Genomic DNA, 15,329 nt, shown 5'->3' on the forward strand with positions numbered 1-15,329 from the left:
GGCAGCTTTGGCGGCTCCTTGCAAACTGGCAGCTCCATGCAGACTGGCAGCTCCTTGCAGACTGGCAGCTCCTTGCAGACTGGCAGCTCTGAACAGGCGGGAGACTCCGGCAGCGCTGTAGAGGAAGGCTCTGACAGCGCTAGATAGGCGAGAGACTCCGGCAGCGCTGAAGAGGAGGAAGGCTCTGGCAGCGCTGGACAGGCTACGCGCACTGTAGGCCTGATGCGTGGTGCTGGCACTGGTGGTACTGGGCCGAGGACACGCACAGGAAGCCTGGTGCGGGGAGCTGCTACCGGAGGGCTGGGGTGTGGAGGTGGTACTGGGTAGACCGGACCGTGCAGGCGCACTGGAGCTCTTGAGCACCGAGCCTGCCCAACCTTACCTGGTTGAATGCTCACGGTCGCCCTGCCAGTGCGGCGAGGTGGAATAGCCCGCACTGGGCTATGCAGGCGAACCGGAGACACCGAGCGCAAGGCTGGTGCCATGTAAGCCGGCCCAAGGAGACGCACTTGGGACCAGATGCGTAGAGCCGGCTTCATGGCACTTGGCTCGATGCTCACTCTAGCCCGGCCGATACGCGGAGCTGGAATGTACCGCACCGGGCTATGCACCCGCACTGGAGACACCGTGCGCACCACAGCATAACACGGTGCCTGCCCGGTCTCTCTAGCCCCCCGGTAAGCACAGGGAGTTTGCGCAGGTCTCCTACCTGGCGTAGCCATACTCCCTGTTAGCCCCCCCAAACTAACACAGAGGACACTAAGGACAATCACCCACAAACACACAGTGAAACCCAGGCTACCTAAATATGGTTCCCAATCAGAGACAATGACTAACACCTGCCTCTGATTGAGAACCATATCAGGCCAGACATAGAAATAGACAAACAAGACATCCAACATAGAATGCCCACCCAGCTCACGTCCTGACCAACACTAAAACAAGGAAAACACACACGAACGATGGTCAGAACGTGACAGGATGGATCAACAACTGTAGTTACTCCACAATACTAACCTAAATGACAGAGTGAAAAGAAGGAAACCTGTACAGAATAAAAATATTCCAAAACATGTATGCAATAAGGCACTAAAGTAAAACTGCAAATGATTTGGCAAAGAAAATTACTTTTTGTCCTGAATACAAAGCGTTATGTTGGGGGCAAATCCAATACAACACGTCACTGAGTACCACGCTTAATATTTTCACGCATGGCGGCGGCTGCATCATGTTATGGATATGCTTGTCATTGGCAAGGACTAGGGAGTTTTTCCAGGATAAAAATAAATGGAATAGCGCTACACACAGGCAAAATCGTAGAGGAAAACCTGGTTTAGTCTGTTTTCCAACAGATACTGGGAGACAAATGCACCTTTCAGCAGGACAGTAACCTAAAACATGGCCAAATATACACAAATTGCTTACCAATTTGACATTGAATGTTCCTGGTTAAATCAGATTTAAAATCTATGGCAAGACTTCAATGGCTGTCTAACAATGATCAACAACTAACTTCACAGAGCTTGAAGAATGTTTTAAATAATGATGTGCAAATATTGTACAACCCAGGTGTGCAAAGCTAAGAGAATTACCCAGATTCACAGTTGTAATCGCTGCAAAAGGTGATTCTAATGTATTGACTCGGGGGTGTGAATACTTATGTAAATGAGATATTTTTGTATTTCATTTTCAATAAATTTGCAAAATAATTCTAAAAACATGTTTTAACTTTGTCATTGTGTGGTATTGTGTGTAGATGGGCGAGAAACAACATCAATTAAATCCATTTATGAATTCAGGCTGTAACACAAAATGTGGAGGGGCATGAATACTTTCTGAAGGTGATCATTTATTTCTAGGAGCTGATCCATTGTCAGAATTGAATGTTAAGGTAACATTTGAATGGAGAACGCTGATCCAAGAGCAGTGCCGCCTTTCTTTTGATCTTATCAGTATCGACATATGCTCTAACAACGCACTTACTGAAGGTTCTCCCTACGTGATGTTTTGGGAAACGCATGCGATTTTTGCGGCCTTTATAGAAACGATGCATCGTTAAAACACTCGTAACCTTAAGTTCCATCACTATCATGAAAACGAGCCCTGGCTATTACTTCATAGACATGGCTATTTGCATGTTTGTAAAACATATGGATTCTCACTTTAAAGAGGGGAGGGTGTGAATATCAATAGAGAGCATTTTCGCTAAACCCAATTCACCTAACCTGCAGTGTTAATTCTAACCTGCTGCGTATGTTCTCCTAACTTGTTTTTAGGGAATCTCGTCCACGGATGTTTAAATCTGAACCAATCATAGACATCCATGTTTGGACAGCACAAGTTTGGACAGCACAGCATAGTTCAGTAGTGGTTCTCAAAACTCTCCATAGGGACCCCAGGCAGTTCAATGTAATTGATCTATTCCAGTGATCGTTGACAAGTTGAATAAGGTGTACTAAATCCTCAAGCTCTTGAATAGCTAGTTCAGAGGTACAGAAAAAAAATGAAACGATTAGGGTCTCCGAGGAGAAGTTTGAGAACCACTGCAGTAGAGCACAGCAGAGTGCAGTACATTACAGTAAAAACATTTAGAAAGGCCTCCCAAGTGGTGCAGTGGTCTAACAGGCTGACCACACCGCTCACGTCGCAGGCGCGATTTAGAAATCTATGTTATCAAATTATTGCACCCACACTGCTCGAGTTGCCAAGGGCTAAAATAGAAATCAGTTCTATTTCTGATGCAGATCACGCTGCAAGTCCTGCCTCTCCCATCTCCTCATTGGTTTATAGAAGCAGGTACCCACGCGCAGGCTCCTCATTGGTTATACTCACGTGGGTGACTGAAAGACGAACGAGGTCAGTGGCGGTAATGCACCTAATTTATGAAAGTTGTCAAGAGAAGAAAAGGCCTGGAAGGAAGAGAGAACTAGAAACGATTTGGTTGACCGTTTTATGTGTGGATTAATTGGCGGAGTAGAGGATCTTGTGCATTTCAGGTAAAACAACAACTCCGTTTTTATATCCCAGGACAAATTAGCTAGCAACATCAAGCTAGATAAATAGGACAAATTAGCTAGCAAGTGCAAGCTAACTAGCAAAATTGCCATAAATGTTTAATGCTTTTTGACCGGTGCTCAAATTAATATACAGTGGGGCAAAAAAGTATTTAGTCAGCCACCAATTGTGCAAGTTCTCCCACTTAAAAAGATGAGAGGCCTGTAATGTATATCATAGGTACACTTCAACTATCACAGACAAAATGAGAAAAAAAATCCAGAAAATCACATTGTAGGATTTTTAATGAATTTATTTGCAAATTATGGTAGAAAATAAGTATTTGGTCACCTACAAACAAGCAATATTTCTGGCGCTCACAGACCTGTAACTTCTTCTTTAAGAGGCTCCTCTGTCCTCCACTCGTTATCTGTATTAATGGCACCTGTTTGAACTTGTTATCAGTATAAAAGACACCTGTCCACAACCTCAAACAGTCACACTCCAAACTCCACTATGGTCAAGACCAAAGAGCTGTCAAAGGACACCAGAAACAAAATTGTAGACCTGCACCAGGCTGGGAAGACTGAACCTGCAGTAGGTAAGCAGCTTGGTTTGAAGAAATCAACTGTGGGAGCAATTATTAGGAAATGGAAGACATACAAGACCACTGATAATCTCCCTCGATCTGGGGCTCCATGCAAGATCTCATCCCGTGGGGTCAAAATGATCACAAGAACGGTGAGCAAAAATCCCAGAACCACACGGGGTGACCTAGTGAATGACCTGCAGAGAGCTGGGACCAAAGTAACAAAGCCTACCACCAGTAACACACTACGCCGCCAGGGACTCAAATCCTGCAGTGCCAGACGTGTCCCCCTGCTTAAGCCAGTACATGTTCAGGCCCGTCTGAAGTTTGCTAGAGAGCATTTGGATGATCCAGAAGAAGATTGGGAGAATGTCGTATGGTCAGATGAAACCAAAATATAACATTTTGGTAAAAATTCAACTCGTCGTGTTTGGAGGAGAAAGAATGCTGAGTTGCATCCAAAGAACACCATACCTACTGTGACGCATGGGGGTGGAAACATCATGCTTTGGGGCTGTTTTTCTGCAAAAGGGACCAGGACGACTGATATGTGTAAAGGAAAGAATGAATGGGGCCATGTATCGTGAAATTTTGAGTGAAAACCTCCTTCCATCAGCAAGGGCATTGAAGATGAAACGTGGCTGGGTCTTTCAGCATGACAATGATCCCAAACACACCGCCCGGGCAACAAAGGAGTGGCTTCTTAAGAAGCATTTCAAGGTCCTGGAGTGGCCTAGCCAGTCTCCAGATCTCAACCCCATAGAAAATCTTTGGAGGGAGTTGAAAGTCCGTGTCAGCAACAGCCCCAAAACATCACTGCTCTAGAGGAGATCTGCATGGAGGAATGGGCACAAAATACCAGCAACAGTGTGTGAAAACCTTGTGAAGACTTACAGAAAACGTTTGACCTCTATATAACAAAGTATTGAGATAAACTTTTGTTATTGACCAAATACTTATTTTCCACCATAATTTGCAAATAAATTCATTAAAAATCCTACAATGTGATTTTCAGGAATTTTTTTTCTCATTTTGTCTGTCATAGTTGAAGTGTACCTATGATGAAAATTACAGGCCTGTAATTTGTGGGAGAACTTGCACAATTGCTGGCTGAGTAAATACTTTTTTGCCCCACTGTAATTAGTTCAGAGTTTGTTTTGATATTCTAACCTGTGTGTCGTGATCGGGTTTGGTGTGGGGGGACAAAATAAATGTATGCGCGCAGCCGGTTTGGGTTCTGTGTTAGGCACTGCAACGCAGTGCTAGCTGCGTCACCAGAGATCCTGGTTCGAGTCCAGGCTTTGTCGCAGCCAGCCGCGACCGGGAGACCCATGGGGCAGCGCACAATTGGCCCAGCGTCATCCGGGTTAGAGGAGGGTTTGGCCGGCAGGGATGTTCTTGTCCCATCGTGTACTAGCGACTCCTGTGGCGGGCCGGGTACAATGCATGCTGACACAGTCGCCAGGTGTACGGTGTTTCCTCTGACACATTGCGGCAGGCTTCCGGGTTAAGCGAGCAGTGTGTCAAGAAGCAGTTCTGCTTGGCTGGGTTGTGTTTTGGAGGACGCACGGCTCTCGACCTTCGCTTCTCCTGAGTCTGTAAGGGAGTTGCAGCAATGGGACAATTGGATCTCACGAAATTGGGGAGAAAAACGGGGTATAAAAAAATATTTAAAAAATACATTTAGAGAAAGTATTTAACATTCATTCAGAACTGAAAATTAACCCAATATCAACATACGGAAAATACGTATTTTCAACGTTCGTAAAATACATTTTAAACTTCCTGAAAATACTTTTTTTTTCACCTTTCATTCAGAACATAAAAGGAACCAAACTTTAACATTTGGAAAATCAGTGATTTGGCTATTTCAGCCACACCCATTGCTGACAGATGTATAACATCGAGCACACAGCCATGCAGTAGAATAGCCCGTACTGAGGAGCTCAGTGACTTTCAATGTGGCAACATCATAGGATGCCACCTTCCCAACAAGTCAGTTTGCAAAATGTATGCCCTGCTAGAGCTATCCCGGTCAACTGTAATTGCTGTTATTGTGAAGTTGTAACGCCTAGGACCAACAATGCCTCAATCGTCAAGTGGTAGGCCACACAAGCTGACAGAATGGGAACGCCGAGTGCTGAAGCGCAGAAAAATCGTCTGTCCTCGGTTGCAACACTCACTACCGAGTCACAAACTGGCTCTGGAAGCAACATCAGGACAAGAACTGTTCGTCGGGTGTTTAATGAAATGGGTTTACATGGCCGAGCAGCTGCACACAAGCCTACAAATCATCATGCATAATGCCAAGCGTCGGCTGAAGTGGTGTAAAGCTCACCGCCATTAGATTCTGGAAAAGTGGAAACGCATTCTCTGGAGTGATGAATCACACTTCACCATCTGGCAGTCCAACAGATAAATCTGGGAAGGCTTTTCCACACTAATAGTGGAAAGCCTTCCCAGAAAAGTGGAGGCTATCTAGCCAGTTTATCATGCCGGAGTAGCTTGATGAGCAATGCCTATTCCATGTTTTATAAGTTAAGTGTTTGGTGTTGACTATAAACTTTACTTAGCTAGACAGCGAAGCTTTATGGAAGAATGTACTATAGCTAGCTAGGAAATATTGTCAACATTGAGTTGTGGTTGGTGCACGATCTATACAGCTATAGTAGAGTTTCGTTGGCTTGTAACTACTGGCTAGCAGCCAAGGATGTTCGCTAGCTTATTTGTTTGTGCTCTGATTTAGTTTACACAGATGACTTCAGCCATATGAAAAACCTTCCATAGCTAAATATACCTAGCTATCTAGTCTCCTTTGCTTGTAGCTTGCTTCTCTTCTACTGGTGTTAGCTAGCTACAGCTGCTACTAGCTAGCTGCAGCTGTTGTGCAGCAACCAAGTTGTTGGTCCCGGTTTTAGAACTCTGAGATTCGGCTGAAAATATGTTAGCATTGTCAGAAATGCTACAAACCAGTAACACATTGTTGGTCTGAAATGTCCACGAGAGCGAAAAATTATAAATTTAATAAAAACGGTTGAACCGACAAACGTATTCAGTCAAAATGGATCCAAGTCTAATTGTCACCTTATGGATGCTGTAGCCTGCTTTTAATCCCACTTCTAGAATTTGAGCTAGGTTTGGGCAAAACAATTGTCTGATGACCCTAATGCTATCGACCCTGTCAAAAATCTGGTATAGTGATTCTCAGTAATGGCAGGACGGATCATGACGAGAGGTGAATAATCTTTTGTGTTCTTCCAATCAAGTCGATTTTGGAAATTTCCTCGACATTGGTGACATATTGGCTTAGATATGATGGTAGGGACATTTGAATTTAACATTGAGCTTCAACCGATGCATATACAATTGTTGGGGCGATAAGGTATCCCGCTTCACGTCGTGGCTAAGAACAGGTATAATTAAGCAATAAGGCACGAGGGGGTGTGGTATATGGCCAATATACCACGGCTATGGGCTGTTCTTACGCACAACGCATTGCAGAGTTCCTGGACACAGCCCTTAGCCATGGTATATCGGCCAAACCCCCAAGGTTCCTTATTGCTATTATAAACTACTTACCAAGGTAATTAGAGCAGTAAAAATAAATGTTTTGTCATACCCGTGGTATACGGTCTGATATACCACAGCTGTCAGCCAATCAGCATTCAGGGCTCGAACCACCCAGTTTATAATTGCCAATATGCAACACCCACTCAGGCCTTATTGCTTAATTACATTATAGTAATGTATAGCATAGCATAAAGGCCAGTGTCTCTCCTGCTGTAGGTACCTGACATGAAGGTAAAGCCGCTGGGCAGCTGCATGACCTGCCCTCCGGAGGCACCGGTGGTCTTGAGGACTGTGCCGTTGACGTTGCTGCTAGCGGAGATGGGAGCCAGGTAGTTGGTGATGGGGAAGGAGGGCCCGCTGCTAACCTGCATGGTGGTGGATGTGGTGGGTGCCGTAGGTGCGTGGGTACTGCTGGTGCCCGGGAGGCTGGCCACTGTAAACGCAGGCTTTAGCTGGTCCTGGGGAAGGACAAACAATATGCATTATGAGTGTGGCTGTCAAAATAGCAAGATTCATGCATTCTACAGATTTTATTATTTTGGGGGATTTTGGGCTCTTATACGCTGGACTAAAAACAACTTACTAACAAATCATATCATGTTGAGTGAGTCACATAAATATTTTATTCCACAAACCTTACTCCAAGGCAGCACCATTCACTAGAGCTAGTGGGGTAGAGAGGACGTTCATAACCAAGCAATTACCATTGCTTTAGTCTCAGCAGGTAGCTAGTTTCCTCCATATACAGTGCCTTGCGAAAGTATTCGGCCCCCTTGAACTTTGCGACCTTTTGCCACATTTCAGGCTTCAAACATAAAGATATAAAACTGTATAAAACAAGTGGGACACAATCATGAAGTGGAACGACATTTATTGGATATTTCAAACTTTTTTAACAAATCAAAAACTGAAAAATTGGGCGTGCAAAATTATTCAGCCCCCTTAAGTTAATACTTTGTAGCGCCACCTTTTGCTGCGATTACAGCTGTAAGTCGCTTGGGGTATGTCTCTATCAGGTTTGCACATCGAGAGACTGACATTTTGTCCCATTCCTCCTTGCAAAACAGCTCGAGCTCAGTGAGGTTGGATGGAGAGCATTTGTGAACAGCAGTTTTCAGTTCTTTCCACAGATTCTCGATTGGAATCAGGTCTGGACTTTGACTTGGCCATTCTAACACCTGGATATGTTTATTTTTGAACCATTCCATTGTAGATTTTGCTTTATGTTTTGGATCATTGTCTTGTTGGAAGACAATCTCCATCCCAGTCTCAGGTCTTTTGCAGACTCCATCAGGTTTTCTTCCAGAATGGTCCTGTATTTGGCTCCATCCATCTTCCCATCAATTTTAACCATCTTCCCTGTCCCCGCTGAAGAAAAGCAGGGCCAAACCATGATGCTGCCACCACCATGTTTGACAGTGGGGATGGTGTGTTCAGGGTGATGAGCTGTGTTGCTTTTACGCCAAACATAATGTTTTGCATTGTTGCCAAAAGGTTCCATTTTGGTTTCATCTGACCAGAGCACCTTCTTCCACATGTTTGGTGTGTCTCCCAGGTGGCTTGTGGCAAACTTTAAACAACACGTTTTATGGATATCTTTAAGAAATGGCCTTCTTGCCACTCTTCCATAAAGGCCAGATTTGTGCAATATACGACTGATTGTTGTCCTATGGACAGAGTCTCCCACCTCTGCTGTAGATCTCTGCAGTTCATCCAGAGTGATCATGGGCCTCTTGGCTGCATCTCTGATCAGTCTTCTCCTTGTATGAGCTGAAAGTTTAGAGGGACGGCCAGGTCTTGGTAGATTTGCAGTGGTCTGATACTCCTTCCATTTCAATATTATCGCTTGCACAGTGCTCCTTGGGATGTTTAAAGCTTGGGAAATCTTTTTGTATCCAAATCCGGCTTTAAACTTCTTCACAACAGTATCTCGGACCTGCCTGGTGTGTTCCTTGTTCTTCATGATGCTCTCTGCGCTTTTAACGGACCTCTGAGACTATCACAGTGCAGGTGCATTTATACGGAGACTTGATTACACACAGGTGGATTGTATTTATCATCATTAGTCATTTAGGTCAACATTGGATCATTCAGAGATCCTCACTGAACTTCTGGAGAGAGTTTGCTGCACTGAAAGTAAAGGGGCTGAATAATTTTGCACGCCCAATTTTTCAGTTTTTGATTTGTTAAAAAAGTTTGAAATATCCAATAAATGTCGTTCCACTTCATGATTGTGTCCCACTTGTTGTTGATTCTTCACAAAAAAAATACAGTTTTATATCTTTATGTTTGAAGCCTGAAATGTGGCAAAAGGTCGAAAAGTTCAAGGGGGCCGAATACTTTCGCAAGGCACTGTACATATAGAGTGCATATAGAGTGCATATAGAGTGCATAAGGTATTTCAGACCCCTCCCATTTTTTCACATTGTTATGTTACAGCCTTATTCTAAAATGGATTAAATCATTTTTTCCCCTCAATCTATACACAATACCCCATTATGACAAAGCGCAAACAGGTTTTCTGAAATGTATAAAAAATTCAATACAGAAATACCTTTTTACATAAGTATTCAAACTCTTTGCTATAAGACTAGAAATTGAGCTCAGGTGCATCCTGTTTCCATTGATCAACCTTGATGTTTCTACAACTTGGAGTCAACCTGTGGTAAATTCAATTGTTTGGGACATGATTTGGAAAGGCACACATCTGTCAATATAAGGAACCACAGTTGACAGTGGATGTCAGAGAAAAAAACCAAGCCATGAGGTCGAAGGAATTGTCCGTGGAGCTCCCAGACAGGATTATGTCGAGGCACAGATCTGGGGAAGGGCCCCAAGAACACAGTGGCCTCCATCATTCTTAAATGGAAAAACTTTGGAAACACCAAGACTCTTCCTAGAGCTGGCCTTCCATCCAAATTGATCAATCGGGTGAGAAGGTCCTTCGTCAAGGAGGTGACCAACCCAATGGTCACTCGGACAGAGCTCCAGGGTTCCTCTGTGGAGATGGGAGCACCTTCCAGAAGGACAACCATCTCTGCAGCACGCCACCAAATCAGACCTTTATGGTAGAGTGGCCAGATGGAAGCCACTTCTCAGTAAAAGGCACGACAGCCCGCGTGGAGTTTGCCAAAAGGCACCTAAAGGACTCAGACCATGAGAAACAAGATTCTCTGGTCTGACAAAACCAAGATTGAACCTTTTGGCCTGAATGCCAAGCGTCACTTCTGGAGGAAACTTGGCACCATCCCTACGGTGAAGCATGGTGGTGGCAGCATCATGCTGTGGGGATGTTTCAGCTGCAGGGACTGGGAGACTAGTTAGGATCGAGGGAAAGATGAACGGAGCAAAGTACAGAGAGATCCTTGATGAAAACTTGCTCCAAAGTGCTCAGGACCTCAGACTGGGGCGAAGGTTCACCTTCCAACAGGACAACAACCCTAAGGACACAGCAAAGATGACTCAGGATTGGCTTTGGGACAAGTCTCCGAATGTCCTTGAGTGGCCCAGCCAGAGCCCGGACTTCAACCCAATAGAACATCTCTGGAGTGACCTGAAAAAAGCTGTGCAGCAACGCTCCTCATCCAACCTGAGAGCTCAAGAGGATCTACAGAGAGGGGTACTCCCAAACTACAGGTGTGCCAAGGTTGTAGCCATACCCAAGAAGACTCGAGGCTGTAATCTCTGCCAAAGGTGCGTCAACAAAGTATTGAGTAAAGGGTCTCAATACTTAAGTAAATGTGATATCAGTTTTTATTTGTAATACATTTGCAAAATAAAATAAAACACTTTTTGCTTTGTCATTATGGGGTATTGTGTCTATTGATAAGAGAAGAAAAACTATTTAGACATTTTAGAAAATGGCTGTAACGTAACAATGTGGAAAAGGGGGTCTGAATACTTCCCGAATGGACTGTACACACACACACACACACACACACACACACACAGTCCATAGTTTGGACACACCTACTCATTCAAGAGTTTTTCTTTATTTTTACTATTTTGTACATTGTATAATAATAGTGAATACATTCAAATGATCAAATAACACACATGGACTCATGAAGTAAACCCCCAAAAAGTTTTAAACAACTCAAAATATATTTCATATTTGTGATTCTTCAAAGTAGCAACCCTTTCCCTTGATGACAGCTTTTCTCTCAACCAGCTTCATGAGATTGAAATGCATTCCAGGTCAAGGAGGTCAATTAACAGGTGTGTCTTGTTAAAAGTTAATTTGTGGAAATTCTTTCCTTCTTAGTGCGTCAGTTGTGTTGTGACAAGGTAGGGGTGGTATACAGAAGATGGCCTTTTACCAAGTCCATATTATGGCAAGAACATCTCAAATAAGCAAAGAGAAATGACAGTCCATCATTACTTTAAGACATGAAGGTCAGTCAATTTGGAACATTTCAATTACTTTGAAAGTTTCTTAAAGTGCAGTCGCAAAAACCATCAAGCACTATGATGAAACTGGCTCTCAAGGGGACCGACAAAGGAAAGGAAAACCCAGAGTTACCTCGGCTGCAGAGGATAAGTTAGAGTTACCAACCTCAGAAATTGCAGCCTAAATAAATGCTTCAGAGTTCAAGTAAGACACATCTCAACATCAACTGTTCAGAGGAGACTGTGTGAATCAGGCCTATTAAAAGGTCACCAATAAGAAGAAGAGACTTGCTTGGGCCAAGAAACACGAGCAATGGACATTAGACCGGTGGAAATCTATCCTTTGGTCTGATGAGTCCAAATGTGAGATTTTTGATTCTAACCGCCGTGTCTTTGTGAGACGCATAATAACTGAACGGATGATCTCCTCATGTGTGGTTCCCACTGTGAAGCATTGAGGAGGATGTGTGATGGTGTAGGAGTGCTTTGCTGGTGACACAGTCAGTCATTTATTTAGAATTCAAGGCACACGTAACCAGCATGGCTACCACAGCATTCTGCAGTGATACGCCATCCCATCTGGTTCGCGCTTAGTGCGACTATCAATTGTTTTCAACAAAAAAATGACCCATCACACCTCCAGGATGTGGAAGGGCTATTTGACCAAGAAGGAGAGTGATGGAGTATATAAACATCGCCACAGCATGTCCGGTTTGTAGACACAATACATAAGTATTCAGACCTTTTATTCAGTATGTGGTTGAAGTAAAATCTTAGAAATTGTTGCATTTATATTTTTGTTCAGTGTAATTGTTTCCAAACAAGTCATCTTAGTTAGTTCCCTTAGCAGTTCTACCCTCCGACCTGGAGAAGCAATGTTGTGCATGATAGTCCACCTCAGCAGCTAACAACAACAGAGAGAAGTAGCCTTGGAGGAGCCAGAACAGTCCATAGGGCAGAGCCCATCTTCTGTTTCTGTAGCTTGAGGCAGCTAAATGTACAAGTACACCCTCTGCACCCTAGTATATTACAGGGCAGAGAGAGAGAGAGAGAGAGACATAGCTCGGGTTGCAAAGGATCCCATTTTCCATGGGAAGTTAAGCCCAGGACTTTTGGGAATTTTGCTTAAAATCATTAAAAAAGTTAGCTTATAACAAGTGAACCTTTTTTGTGGGATACACATAACATGCTGACCACAAGTCGTGTGCAGGAGTGTCGCAAAATAAATGAAGAAATCCATGTTATTCAATTATTGGGCCAAAGAGCGTTTGCGATGCAAAAGGCTAAAACAGAAGTCCTTTCTATTTCTGACGCAGATCGCGGTGCAAGTCCTGCCTCTCCCATGTCCTCATTGGTTTATAGAAGCAGGTACCCACGTGCCATCTCCTCATTGGTTATACCCACTTGGGTGATTGAAAGACAAACTGTTTTGCCGGTTGTCGTGGTAATACTATGAAAGTGATCACCATATAAGTTCAAAGATGAAAAAGCCTGGAAAGAGGAGAGATGACTAGAAACGATTCGGTTGGCTGTTTTGTGTGTGGATTAAATGGAGTAGAGGACCTTGTGCATTTCAGGTAAAATAACTCAATGTTTATATCCCAGGACAAATTAGCTAGCAAGTGCAAGCTAACTAGCTAAATTGCCATACATGTTTAATGCTTTTCAACCTGTCCCCAAATTAATGTCATTGGTTCAGAGTTTGTTTTGATATTTTAACCTGCATGTCGTGATCGCGTTTGGTGTAGGGGGACAAAATACATTTATGCACGATAGCGCACGCGCGCAGCCGGTTTGGTTTCCATGTAAGGCAATTCTAGGTCGTGGCATATTTTGGTTAAACTATCCCCTATTCAATGGAATTGCAACTGTCTGCATTCACAGTGCATTCTTAATCTAACTGCTTAACTATTTATCTGTACATGGAATTGTATGTGTTTTTTCTTCTAATCTTTATAGGAAAATGCAACGGGCACTATCTGATGTGTGGAGACATTTCGCTGCAGCTAAATAAATGCTGCGCTCATGGAATGGCATGCTTTGAGCACTACTGAAAAGTGCTATTTACATGTGAAAAATGTATGCCAAATTCTACATTTGCTATAGGCCTATTGTTTACCTTTGTTGGCGACACTTTAATATCTTGATAATATGCAGCTGTTTAAAGGGCCAATCCACAGACGAAACAATAACGAAATGGTCGACCCGCCTCTGTTTTGGTAAAAAGCTGAGGGATGGGCCTGGAGAAAACGTTACCACTAAGATTAATAGACAGAGCTATGGATGCAAGGACTGACCATTCATGATAACAAAATTATTGTTTTAACCATGTTATGAGGCTATAGGGTGTTTGTTTACATTTACAATGTTTACAAACATTGGAGTAAAACAAGTTTATATGTTGGGTTCTCATGGAGTGTGACCTTTGAACTAAACTCATGAGGCATTTAGAAGTTATATTCAAGAATCAATGGATATATGCAGTACCAGTCAAAAGTTTGGACACACCTACTCATTCAAGGTTTGAGCATGTGTCCATTAGGCCCATGGATTATTGTTTTTATCACTATGAATTAGATTGAACAATAAAAGCCCCACTTTTAGTCCATAGGCTCGGATCGGCACTTTACAGCTGTTGCAAGAGCACATTTTCGCTGGCTGTCGACTGGTTTCAAAAACAAAGATTGCTAGGCAACTTAAACTTCTTGAATTCAAGCATTATTGGGTTCAAATACCCCTCTAGATTTGTGAACAACAATCCACAACAACCATAATCCGTAAGATACAAATATCTAAATGAGAGAGCAGTAGTGTGATTCACATCAATGCGCTATGTAGATATCCATAATAAGTGATATCTGTATTAGAGGTCGACCGATTAAATCGGAATGGCCGATTTCAAATTTTCTTAACAATCGGAAATCTGTATTTTTGGACACCAATTTTTAAAAATATTTTTACACACCTTTTATTTAATCTTCATTTAACTAGGCAAGTCAGTTAAGAACACATTCTTATTTTCAATGACGGCCTAGGAACGGTGGGTAAACTGCCTCGTTCAGGGGCAGAACGACAGTTTTTCACATTGTCAGCTTGGGGGATTCAATCTTGCAACCTTACAGTTAACTAGTCCAACACTAACCACCTGCCTCTCATTGCACTCCACGAGGAGACTGCCTGTTACGCGAATGCCGTAAGCCAAGGAAAGTTGCAAGCTAGCATTAAACTTATCTTATAAAAAACAATCAATCATAATCACTAGTTAACTACAAATGGTTGATGATATTACTAGTTTATCTAGCGTGTCCTGCGTTGCATATAATTGATGCGGTGCGTATCATTGCTCCAATGTGTACCTAACCATGAACATCAATGCCTTTCTTAAAATCAATACAGAGAAGTATACATTTTTAAACATGAATACTTAGCTAAAAGAAATCCAGATTAGCAGGCAATATTAACCAGGTGAAATTGTGTCACTTTTCTTGCGTTCATTGCATGCAGAGTCAGTGTACAGTGGAGCAAAAAAATATTTAGTCAGCCACCAATTGTGCAAGTTCTCCCACTTAAAAAGATGAGGCCTGTAATTTTCATCATAGGTACACTTCAACTATGACAGACAAAATGAGGGAAAAAAAATCCAGAAAAATCACATTGTAGGATTTTTAATGAATTTATTTGCAAATTATGGTGGAAAATAAGTATTTGGTCACCTACAAACAAGCAAGATTTCTGGCTCTCACAGACCTGTAACTTCTTCTTTAAGAGGCTCCTCTGTCCTCCATTC

General features: G+C 42.9%; 1 protein-coding gene across 8 annotated transcripts in view; it reads right to left on the reverse strand.

Annotated features, from left to right (window-relative positions):
* Window positions 1-15,329, reverse strand: part of LOC139409125 (serum response factor-like) — a 78,931-nt gene that overhangs the window by 14,333 nt on the left and 49,269 nt on the right. For all 8 annotated transcript variants that reach the window (XR_011634362.1, XR_011634363.1, XR_011634360.1 and 5 more), the window contains exon 3: window positions 7,374-7,611. Coding sequence is in view for 4 of the 8 variants with exons in the window: in XM_071153891.1 (XP_071009992.1) it covers window positions 7,374-7,611 (238 nt within the window). In the remaining 4 variants the exon portion in view is untranslated. The remainder of the gene's footprint in view (window positions 1-7,373; window positions 7,612-15,329) is intronic.

This window comes from Oncorhynchus clarkii, chromosome 1 (assembly GCF_045791955.1).
Source record: "Oncorhynchus clarkii lewisi isolate Uvic-CL-2024 chromosome 1, UVic_Ocla_1.0, whole genome shotgun sequence".
Taxonomy (NCBI): domain Eukaryota; kingdom Metazoa; phylum Chordata; class Actinopteri; order Salmoniformes; family Salmonidae; genus Oncorhynchus; species Oncorhynchus clarkii.